We start from the raw sequence: 12,567 nt of genomic DNA on the forward strand, positions 1-12,567 counted from the left end.
CCCCCAGTTTCTTAATGAGAACGGGGTGAGAGACAGTGTCGAAGGCCTTCCGAAAGTCCAGGAAGACTATGTCCACTGCTACCTCTGCGTCTAAGGATTTGGTGACCTGGTTGTAGAAGGCCACCAGGTTGGTCTGACAGGACCTGCCGCTAATGAACCCATGTTGGTTGCCCCTAAGCATAATCCCCCATGCTGGCCCCTCGTGGACATGTGCCAAAATAATTCTCTCAGAAAGTTTGCCCAGGATCGGGGAAAGACTAACTGGCCTATAGTTTCCCGGAACCACAGTGGCCCTCTTCCAGTCCTCTGGCACCACACCAGAGCACCACAAGTGCTCGTACAGCCATGCCAGGGGTCCCGCAGTGACCTCAGCTAATTCCCTCAGCACTCAGGGGTGGAGATCGTCCGGACCAGCTGACTTAAATTCGTCCCGTCCCTCCAGAAGTTCCCTGACTAGATCCTCACTGACCCTTGGCCTGGGTGCGCCTCCCCTGGGGCCTGAGGGGGGCCCGGTGGGGGGGCTGGTCTGGTCTCTGCTCAGGAAAATGGAGGCAAAGAAGTCATTAAATAGGTTAGCTTTGTCGTTTGGTGTGACAACCAAATTTCCTAGCTTGTCCTGCAGGGGCCCCACGTTACCTGGTGCCTTCTTTTTGCCCCCTATGTATTTAAAAAAGGATTTCTTGTTGTCCTTGATCCAGGAAGCTAGTCCCAGTCCCATCTCCGCCTTGACCTTCCTGACTGCCCCCCTGCAGGTGTAACTGTCATTGAATTTCTTAGCAAAATGCAGGAAAGGGCCCGAATGAAGACTCTGGTTCTAAACACCTCTTCCACCTAGAGGTGCTTAGTGCCATTAGATCCCACCTCTCATCCAGCAGCAACCTGATGTCCCTATTTGAGGGGTTCAAAAACTGAATCTAGGCCCAATTTTTTGTGGGTTAAGTCTGTGTTAGTGCACCAGATTCATAATTGGCTTTCCTTGATTACCAAGCTAAAAAGCTCACCTTGAAGGAGCTGTCCTGCCTTGGGTATTCCAGACAGTTCCCGTCACCCTGCTTGGAATGAATGAGTGAAGAGCAAAAGGAATATTTCATCCTATTGCACCAGGTGAAACAGGCTGCCTATTAGATGGGCAGTTTGTTTCAATCAGGCTTATATTATGGAACATACGTATCAAACAGCACTTCAAGTCTCAACCCTGGCACAGGCAGCAGGAAGCCAGACTGAAGTCTGGAGTGTGAGGGAGGGATGGGAGTACATCTTTGCAACACAGATGGCGTTTGCCGTTCTTTGTCTCCAGATTTCCCCTCTCCTGCAGCCTTCCATCACCAGCTCCACACCCTGTCCCTCAGCTGTTGATAAAGGGATTGTTGATATGGGATAGTGTCCTGGCAATAAGGTTGATTTAAAAAGTGGGATTTACTGGACTGTAGAAGCTAAATGCAAAAATAAATCTTATTGATTGTGCTGTGTGTAGATAAAACTCAGTTCAATTGGAGGTTTAAGGTCTTATTTATGGAAGCTGGATGTTTGCAAATTAATAATCTTGCTTTCTCCTATGGAGGGGGACAGTTCTACTGCTGCATTTATCTGGGCCCCAGAGATAAGCTACTTGCACAGGGAACCTTATCACTCTGACATTTTCATTTTCTAGGTTGTTGGCTCTCAGGCCAGAATCTTGTATTCTGATCAGAAGGGTCGTGTGTCTATAGCAGTGGCTATTAATCAAGCTATTGCTGAAGGAAGGATTAAGGTATGGCTTTTTCGCCTCAGTACAGTTTGGTAATTGTGTCTTTAATATGAGGGTAGAATGGGAAAAGCAAAAAGATTCAACTAATGTTAATAAAAATGTAGATCCAAAATTCTGTTGTCCAAGGTAGAGACAAACTCTGCTCCCTTGTGACGTCAGAACACACCCATTGACATCCATGAAGATGAACTGATGTAAGGAGAGTTGGATTTAGAGTATGAATCCAAAAATGCCGCATTTAATCCCATGTAAATAATGTGCCAGGTGTATTTGGGCATCTGCAAACACCGGAGGTTGTATTGTTAGCACTCACTCCCACTGGCTCTGAAAAGAAATTTAACACAAGTCAATACTGAGCCTGATGCTGCCATGCTTATGCATGCTGAATACTTAGATGCTTCTTAGGATGAGTAATGGAGATAAATGTGCTTCTTGAAACATAGTACACAGACAGGAATACATATATATTGGGATTTCCTAAGCGGTTTGTGTGTTTTGTATATGATTTTACAGCATGAGGCACTGTGAGATTTGTATCCTGTTTGGGACCTAAGTGCACTACCATAGATGACATTCCACCATATTTAAATGTTCCAGAGGATCTGAAAATGAAAGTTGTTGAATGCCATAGGCAGAGAAGGGCAGTCTGATCAGTCTGATCTGCTTCGCCAGTCCTGATCTCATCAGGGTGGATCAGTTTGATCTGCTTAAATACCCTTCCCCTTAGCATCCGCTCTCACCTGTGAGAGTTAGGATACGGGGCTTGGTGGACCCATGGCTTGACCCAATTTGGCATTTCTTGAGTTATTCAGGTTGGGCTCAGCTGGCACATATATATGAGAGACTCTCCCAGCATGCTAAAACTATGCAGAAGACAAATGCTTGGTTGAACTGAATGAATACATGCATCCATGTTATTCTCATGAGTATTTAAATGATACACATTGTGGTGTTTGTCTTCCTGTATTCTGGTGTGGCAGGCTTGGATGTGCACACTTTTGTGTGCAAGAGTAAGATAAACCAGGTCATGTACTTATAATAGATCTGAGCCTCAAGCGTCAGATCTCCAGCTCAATTTCCAACCCCCCACATCCAGCCAACCAGGCAGCTGCTCAGATTTATTCCTTTCATTCAAACCCGTTATCTGGTTTTACTGTTCAGAGAATCAGAAGGCCTGATTCCTCTTTCACAGAGGCAGGTTTTCCACTAGAACTACTCTGGCTTCCTGTTTCTGTCAGTGCATCAGAATTGGGCCGAAACATGTTAAATCATTCACCCCCTTTCCACTGTCAGAGCTGTATTATTATCTTTATAAAGAATCAATTTCATGTGATGTGATTGTCAACTGAGGAATGTCTGGGTTGTGTTACTGAGAAAATGTTTATTAAAAAAGTCCATATACTGCCCATCTTCTTGGGATTCAAAATGAATGTCATTGCAAGCCAGTCTTAAAAAATGAGCCTGACCAGACAGAGCTAACCCTCAGCGCTATGAATGACAAGGTCCGGCTCCCACACTTTTCGGATGCTGTTCTGTCTCTTTTTCATCCATTTGGAGTCTCACTTCCCCCTCTTCTGCCACTTGGGAGAGCGAGAAGCAAAGGTCCTTTTTAAGCTATTCCATAATTTCCTTGCTGCACAAAGCAGAGCGAGCAGATTGACTCTGGATCAGAGGTGTCAAACTCACCTGTGCTTCCAGGCTGGACCTGGACTGCAGAGCTTTCCTGGGCTGGGTGTGAATGGCAACAAACTTCCCAGGTCAAAACTGGGCCCAGTAGTGCCAGTATGGGAGTTAACATAGCCATGGGCAGATCTAGGATTTTGGAAAAAGTGGTTCAGATGGTGCAGCATGTCATATAACAACAGAAATTTTTTCCTGTGATTAAATGGAAACTGGAAGCATTATTAATATGCTGGGGTTCTAGCACTGTATTGCTCAGTTTAAGATAAAAGCCAAAACAAATATAAATGTATTGAAGTGTGCACTGATTTACTAGATTATATAGTCAATCCATAAAAACACAACAAACCAGGCAAAAATAGTCAAAAGATATTGTTTCATTAGTCCTGTACTCATTATATGAAATGTACATTTCTTGTTCAGATTTGTAAAAAAAAAATCTAGGCTTCTTGAGTGCTTTCATCATGCCTCCAGTACTTTGCTGTCAGTCATTTCTATGCCTGAGTTAAGGTTTTTAGCTAGAGCTAACAACAGTCTGCAGGGCTGTCAAATAGAAGTGAAACATTACTGGCAACATCTAACAAAGCAAAATTGTAGAAGAAAGTGTAGTCTGAATAGTGGAACATTAAGACCATTAAAAAGGAGAAATGGTCATTAACACCTGTAGAGTAGATTACAGTGAGCTGTGAAGTTAAGTGACTCCTTCACTGCTGCCTGAATAGAAATGCCACTGCCACTGCCAGGAAGTTTGTTCTAAAGACCCAAAGTGAGGTGCAATTGCATCATGCCCCCCTCTCCCCCCAGGCTCTTCCCTGAGTACAGTCTTTGTTCATCCACTGACAAATATGTGCACTGGGGCTCTCGGCCCTAGATTTTCGCAGCAGGACCCACCCCTGCTTGCACCACCCCAAATTTCCAGCGCCTCTGAGAGCCCTGCAGGCTGAATGAAACAGCAATATGGGCTGGATTTGACCTGTGAGGCATGTGTTTGACACCCCAGCTCTAAACGATTCTAAGAAAATGGAGCTACTTTGGGGTAAAGCATGTGCAAACAAAAGGAAAATCAGGCCTTTTCAGCTAACGGAGGTCAGGAGTGCAGGTCAGAAAACAACTTGCTTTAGCTGTCCATGATTATTAATATTCAGTGTTCCCTTATCCCTCGTTTTTTATTGTCACCTCTTTGAATGGGTTGGATCTTTTCTGATGGAATAGTTTTCTGTCAGAAAAATGCCAGTCCTCATAACTTGAAGCAAACCATGGGAACATGACCATTTGGATGAAATTCTGATGGAAACCAGCCAGATTTTTGACAGAGCACAGGTTACCAGGAGGGCTCCCATTAGGATGCTTACTAGTTTGTCCTCTTCCCAGGGTTTTCAGGATCTGACTGTCTCAGAGCTGGAGTTCCTGGGACTTCCAGGTTCCCCTGGCAGGTGTACTGGTGGTGCCTCAAGCAACTCAGGAGACTCAGAAACAGTTTGGAAAGGGCTACATAAAATGTTACTTTGACACTACGCAAGATTTTTTGTTTTGTTCTGTTTTGTGGGAAAAGACAAAATTTCAGTTTTATTCTGTTTCATTTGGTTATGCTAATACTGATAAAGTTACAATGTTAAACTGTAGAGAGGAATGTATTTAAAAATCTATTTAAAGCCTCAGATTTCAAATTAATTTAACATTTTCAAAAATATTCCTAATTCATGAAAAAATCCCTTACAACTCTCCCTTAAGACTGTATTTGCTTTTGTTGTTCAGAAGCAGAGATATTTTTGAATGAAGACTACCTTAGAATGTAAAAGTTGGAAATTTTAGAGAAAAATCAATTTTCATAAAATAATTGTATTTCTTTCCTTTTCCTTTTCTTTTTTCCCCGTGACAATAGCAATTTCAGAGATTTAAGAAAAAAAATCCTCATCATGTTTTGGTTTTGAAGTGATGGTAATTTTCACACAAGTTAGGGCTTCTTACCAGTTATAAGAATAATAACAGAAAGAGAAGGAAATCAAGAAGGTAAAATTATAGAGAAAAGTTAGTTTCAGATGAGATTTGAAAAGAGAGACAAAACAATGAGGTGGCAGTAAAATCAGTGGAAAACAGTCTTTGACTGACAGATCTGACAGTCCATGTAGGAATCCACTTCCTTGTCCTTGGCTTTTGCAGGCACCTGTTGTCCTTAGTCGAGATCACCATGATGTGAGTGGGACCGACAGTCCTTACAGAGAGACGTCAAACATTTATGATGGATCGGCCTTTTGTGCAGGTTAGCAGCTCAGCACAGACTTGTTTGTCCAGGCAAAGAAACTGCTTAAAAAGATAAATGTCTTGAATAGGACTTTTTTTTAAAATAAATGGTTTTGTTTAACTCTTTACTTCCAATTAATCAGATTTCCTGTTAACTTGACACTAGGACTTTATGGGATTTAGTTATGATACAGAAATGGGCTCTTGATAACATTTATCCATCTGGAGCAACACTGCAGATTCAGAGGAGATCCAGGGTGGAAACTGATGTTGCCTTTCATCACCTTTGTGCTATCCCAAAAATTTTTATGGTGGCACAAAGAGTAAGCAAACAGATAACTATGCCCTTTGTTGCACCATCTGTGCCCAAAATTTGTTGCTGCAATAAAGATTATATTCATTTGTGCCACTATTTAGTGGTAGACATCTATTTCCTTCGTGGCAGAAGAGCACAAGCAGCTCAGAGCTGCCCACACTCTCCAGCTGTCCTGAGCAGGTGCTCCAGGGGCTTGAGGGGTGCAATCCTGCACATCCTGGGAATTTCCATACAGGATCGGGCCCCTTAAGACCCTGGAGCACCTGCTCATCTTTCTCCTCATACACATCCCTGATTCATTTCATTTGGCAATGTCTAATTCTAGCCTTAAATATAGATCCAGTATAATTCAAGTATAATTCAATAATAGATCCAGTATAATTCAAGAACAGCATGTGTCCCACTGGATGTTATATTGTATGCAATGCACCTGTATAAACTAAAGGCATGATCTCAGTTGAATTACAGAAGTATTAACTGGTTAAACATGATCAAAATCACGTCCTGTATGTACAAAAGTGCTCTATACAGAACTGGTAGACACAGCACTAAGCACTCAAAAACAGGCAGTGAGAATCAGTGAGTACTTTGGAAAATGTTAACATGAATCTTTCTATGCCTCAGTTTCCCATCCATATAATGGACATAAATCACAACAACCTGTATATCCCAGTGGTGTTGCCAGGTATCACTTACTGCTGTTTGTGAAGTACTATTAGCAGACTTCCAGAGCTTAAAAAAAAATACTTTTATTATAAGAGGGAAATCCAGCAGTTCATACGGTGGGCAAATCCTGGCTTATTTTAAAAAATGGAAGTTATTTCTACTATTTTCCTTTAACCTTTCTTGAATTATATGAAAAACAGGGCCCTTCTCTAGATACCCTGAATGTAATGGGAATCCTTTCCATGATTTCAGTCATCTGTAAATCAAACTCTAAAGATGCTCCTAAAGATGAGTTTCTGGAGAGAGGATGGAGAAATTTTAGGGCTCCTTATTTGCTGTTTTCCTTTAAACCAATTCCAGTATTGCAAGCGCAGAGCTTCCCTGTTTTAATTCCACCACTTGCAGCACATTGGATTGTTCTACAGCTTTAGCTCATCTGTTGTAGCTTTGCGTAAAGTGCTGTTACTTGATCCTTAGAAAATGGGTCATCTCTTGTCCAGGCAGAGGTTGTGGAGGAAAGTGCATTGTGGCACTGACATTTGTTCAATTAGTCACCTTTTCCAAAGCAGAGGTCTTGCTAGTTATTACAGCATTAATTCACCTGCCACACAGCCCTCTAACCTTGACACTTATGAAGCAAATGGCTGAGAAGAAGGAAGATTTTACATTTTTAGTATGTACACTTTTATTGCTTCTATCCTCACTGCCACCTGATAGAGTTATAATTATGTTAACTGAGGTATTAAAGTGACATAATGCCAGACAAAATTATGCCATAATGAGAGCTTTTTTGACAGGGTTTTAACATGGATCAGTGGCATCATAAGTTGGCTTTTATATGAAAATGCAGTATTTGCCACACTTCAAATGTAATTCTGCAGATGTGTTTATCTGTTTCTGTAGGTTCTGTTTTTGCTTGTAAATCCTCAGCAAATGACTTAAAGCCTTGGGTAAGGTTGGCAGGAGGGCCTAATGCATTACCTTCTGCTGCATGCGATTTTTCCCACTTGAACCCAGTTTGTGTGCACTCTATGGTCTGAAGTTTGTACACACGGTTAAGAGTTCAGAAGTATGCAGCATGCAAGTGTTGGTACCCCCAGTTGGACAGATAAATGTACATCTGTGTGCATGCAATAGTTATGTGCATTTCAGTGGAGGTCCTGCAGAGACAATCAGGCTCCCGGATTTATATTTTTTGTTTGTTCTTGCTCCTTTTAAACAGCTGGAGTAAATTCTGCAGTTTGGAAGTGTTCAGGGTAAAATTCAGTCCTGTGCAGAGTCAAGGCAAACCTGATTGCACTACTTAAGTCCCATGTATGACCTTGTAACAAATTTGATGTGATGTCAAGGGCTAAATTTTATTCTAAGGCCACATCTATGCGGTAAATGTACCATTCCCAGCAGCAGTGCTCTTTAGCAACCTTGGAAGAGTTGTGGCAGAGCAGCCATGGTTGGCAAAGGATTCCAGGGGTCAGCCTGCCAGCCTGGGGCTGCTCCAACTCGGCTCAATCTGCTGTGGAGGGACTGACTGTAGCACCCTTGCGCCCCAGATAGCTGCAGTCAGCATCTACACATGTGTTGCAATGGAGTAAATAACTCCACCATAGCATAGTACTTGTGTTGGGCAGTACTGTCTTATGGCAGAGTTAATTAGTTTATGCCAGCCTAATAACACTGCACGTGTAGATGCTGATGCTTTACTGCAGAGCTAATTATTCAGCTCTGCAGTAAATAGCTCATGTAGATGTGCCCACTAAGAATTACATTACATCATCTTTTTACTGTAAAAAGTAGTCCATCTATGCAGTCTTATCCATCCTAATGAATGCTTACCTCTTTTCCTCTTAGTTTTCCACAGTTGTCCTTGGGCAGGTCTCTCATTTAAAATCTCCAATTTACATGTGTATAGATGGTATCAGAATCCCAAGAGGTCAAAGCATCTTGTGAGGTTGGCACGTGCTTCCTTTGTAGAAAGACAGGGGATAGTAAAAAAATCTCTCTTCCCCTTGCTGTCCCCAACAATGTCATTATTATATAAGACACAGGAATAAAGATGGTTTTGCTACTTGACTGAGGAAAAAAAGCAGAGATGTAATTACAGGCATTACATAGACCAAATAACACATTTCAGCACTGCAATAACTCATCTCCTTTCTTCCTAGATATGGCAGTACAGAATTTTGTGGGAGATGCCTTTAGAGGAGCCACATGGGTTGCCTTACACAATGGTGGTGGAGTTGGCTGGTAAGGAGAACTTGGCTTTACCTGAAGGGAAAATAAAGCCTATCCAGTTAATATTGGTGTATGTGAGGGAAGACAATTCAGTCGGCAAAATGGCAGCAGTAAAAGGCCGTGACTATGGGAAGGATGGAGCTAAATGTAGGCAGGGAAGGCTCAAAGGGTATCTTATAGGTTGAAGAACTGTGTTGTATAAGTTATTGGGCTTTTTTAAATTACTGTCTATAGATTAAGAAAAAGTGTTTTAGACATTGGCCGTGGCACTATTTGGGAAACTAAATTAGTCAGGCAAGGACAAACCATGTTAGTCTGTTTGAACAGACCCCACTTCCAGCGTTGTCCTCACACATGCACAATCAGAGTGTCAGTGGATGGATTGTGTTTAGGTTTTCCCCGAAGCTACATTTAAATCAGTGACCTTAGGACCCCAATATAACATGCCCATGTGTTGAAGTGCAGCAAGGGGTTATTGATACAAAACAGCTCAGGTGCCTATAAACTTCCCCCACCCTTCCTTGAATTCTTCCCATGCTTGTGCCTGCCAGCATAAAAGGTAGCAGCAGTGAAAGCATTTCTTTAAACAACAGGACCCTTCTTCACACTAAATTTGAACTAGCTGGCATTTTTAATATGAGGAGCAGGAAAAAGTGATTGTCCTAAGGGAAGAGGAAGATGCACAATGGTAGAAGTATTTAACTCTCAGAGATCAGATTCTGATCCTAGATATAACAGTGGAAGCCCAGAGTAACTACTAAAAGTGTTGACCCTGAATCAACACTTTTCTAAGATTTTGATTCTGTCCACAGTGTCTTTCATCGTGTTATCTATTTGCCTCAGGTAGAAAGGCGTAAATAGATAAAAGAAGACTAATCAAATATTTGGAGGGAAAGGTATTTATTTCGCTGTTTAGTGTACTAAAGATGATTCAGTATACTTGCTTCTCATACTTCTACTTCAAGCAAAGAAAAAAGAAGGGCAAAATGATAAGGACTATTGATTTTTCACTTTTCAGGGTATTAGGAAGAGATCTTTCCACCCACCTGTGCAAAAATAAGTCTTCTAGAATGGTTAGTTAGATATCTTCTAAAGATGCAAAAGATGGATTAAACAGGGCCAGACCACATCACAGCTCTTCAACCTGCACCTTGATATAGCAGACAGCTTAAGCTTGGTAGAATTCCTGTTGATTTCAGTGGAAATACTTAAAGTTGAGTACATGCTTTGCTGTATGGGCCCTACTTACTGCAAAGATGGGTCCTGCCTAAATATTTAGAGAAAGATTGTGTCATTATGATATGGCATTTTTTACAGCTTTTATAGTACACTTAGGGGCTTTCAATTATACCATTACACATTAGTAAAAATTTGTTCTCCTTTTTCTGTCCTGCATGTAATAAAGTTGTGCTTGACTTACTCCTCAGAGCAGTTCTAGGGCTACATCTGCTACCATTCGTTCTTCGTTTTCTTGTGTAGCTATACCCATCCTGCTGTATAACTTGGGAACAGCTGGTTGTTAACAGGGTGAAAGAACTGTTAAATGCTGTAAAGAATCCTTGTTTCTATAGCTTTTCTGAAATACTGCAGAAGGAGCAAACCAGAATTGAAGAATTTGCAAGTAGACATTATCCAGAGATGTCCTGACTACAACGTGGCCCTGTTAATTGGATCCAAAATGTTTTCCTGTCCTGGTCAGATGGATCGTTCTTTCCTCTTTATTCTGACTCTAGGGATTTCAGTGGCGTTACCGATGACTGCAGTGAAAGGAATGTCTACACTTCAGGCAGACAGGGTTCTTTGGGTAAATCATTTTATTAGACCAACTCAATAGTTGGAAAAATTGTTCTTTGGAAGCTTTTAGGCACAAACACCCTTCTTCAGGCAGAAGGAGAGTTTGCAGTTGTACTGACTCTCCCTTTGCCTGAAGAAGGGTATTTGTGCCCAAAAGCTTCCAAAGAACAATTTTTCCAAATATTGAATATGTCTAATAAAAGATATCACATCTGCCCAAAGAAACTTGTCTGCCTATGTCCTTAGACCAACACGGCTACAACCTACACTTCAGGCACATTCTTTGCAGGAGCTCTGGACTGCTGCAGCTAGACTGTAATGGGTGCCTGAGCTAATTTAAAGCTCTTTCAGTACCTCTACTCTATGCTGTGGTCACTTTTATGGATGCAGTATTAATCCACCCTACGTGAAACTAGTCGGGCCCATAGGCAAAGGAAATAGTCAAATACTGAGAGTAAAATCCTAGTTCTGTTGAAACCAATGGAAAACTTGCATTGCATCCAGGATTTCATCCATAATTCCCATCCATTTAAAAAAGATATGTGCCTGAACCTCTCAACTGCTTTGGTTCTCTCAACCATAGAGGTTAAAAGTGGAAAAAATTCTAGATCTAAGTGAATAATTCATAATATGCCATTTATGTGCTGAATTTAGCCTTATTTGCTCAGGGAATATCCATGAAAAGGCATGACCTCAAACATATTTCAGTCTATAGCAGTGATTCATGATGTGAGATCCTTTTACATGTGACATATAATATTGGCACTGTTAGTATGCAAACAAGATAAACTCAGGGCTTCAAGTGGGAATCAAACATTCTGACCTGTCGTGGTTCTTCTGAGGTCTTTGCAGCAGCAGAATTGCTTTTTTTTTTCAGTACTCAAAAAATGAGTGAAAGCTAAGAGCTGGCATTTTCCAAGGAATGCCTTGAGTCTAAAAAGGTTGAAAATGTCTCTGCCCTGACTTGTGCCTCATTTTAGACTTTCTCACATGTATTTGTTATTCAAAGGTATGTGATTAATATCTGTAAGAATTGTTCATTCAAAGTATTGATGATAAATATTCAAAATGAAAGCTGTAGACCTAGTCATCTCTTCAAGGCCAGGGCAGAACGGTTGCCTATTGTATCTTTTTAGATTTTTGATCAGTCTAGAAAAATATATTAAGTGGGGAAACTTCCACTACTTCTTTTGGAAAACTCGTATGGGTTGAGTTGTAAAGTCAGTTACTGTATATAAATCTGATGGATACACTTCAGTGGAGTGGAATGGGTAGTACAGAGAAAGTACTTGCAATATGTACCAAAAATAAGCAAGTGGAAAATCAGAATATATCTGAGAATGCCAGTCTACCAGATGCCATGTATCATTTGGTCCAGTACTTGATAGGCTAAATCTTGCTCACCTAAGCCATATTGGGTAGTTCTGGACCTATGTGATGAAACAGTCTGACTTCAGTATAGAAGGCTGAGACTGAAAACTGTCCATCTCTGCCCAAGCTTATTAAGCTACCGTGCTGAGGCTCAGATGTTGTAACAATGAAATATCACTAGATGTTGCCATCTGGAGAGCCTTCTCCAAGCTCATGACACTACAGGTGGCTTTGTTCCATTTAACTAATCATAGATAACACCCAAGCTAGTTAAAACCATATCCCCCTTTGCTCCTCTATTGCTTCTTGGGAGAAAGGGAAGGATAATTTGAAGATTTTCTAAAAATTAAAAGGCCAAAAGACCACTGCAGAGGCAAGTCAGCTGGCCTTGCAATAAAGATGTCTCCTTATGCGTGGAGAAGATCTTCTCTATCTCAATGTAGATTTTTTTTTGTTCATATAATTTATTTTACACACACACACACACACACACACACACACACACACACACACACACACA

The 12,567-nt window shown here is 41.3% G+C and overlaps 1 protein-coding gene across 2 annotated transcripts in view; it reads left to right on the top strand.

Moving 5' to 3' along the window:
- The window catches only part of UROC1 (urocanate hydratase 1), a 67,588-nt gene that overhangs the window by 45,645 nt on the left and 9,376 nt on the right, over nucleotides 1–12,567 (top strand). For both annotated transcript variants that reach the window (XM_019504921.1, XM_019504922.1), the window contains exons 16-18: nucleotides 1,652–1,750; nucleotides 5,588–5,687; nucleotides 8,813–8,894. In XM_019504921.1, the coding sequence (XP_019360466.1) occupies nucleotides 1,652–1,750; nucleotides 5,588–5,687; nucleotides 8,813–8,894 (281 nt within the window). The remainder of the gene's footprint in view (nucleotides 1–1,651; nucleotides 1,751–5,587; nucleotides 5,688–8,812; nucleotides 8,895–12,567) is intronic.

This window comes from Gavialis gangeticus, unplaced genomic scaffold (assembly GCF_001723915.1).
Source record: "Gavialis gangeticus isolate Ggan-Ray unplaced genomic scaffold, GavGan_comp1, whole genome shotgun sequence".
In the NCBI taxonomy this organism is placed as follows: Eukaryota; Metazoa; Chordata; order Crocodylia; family Gavialidae; genus Gavialis; species Gavialis gangeticus.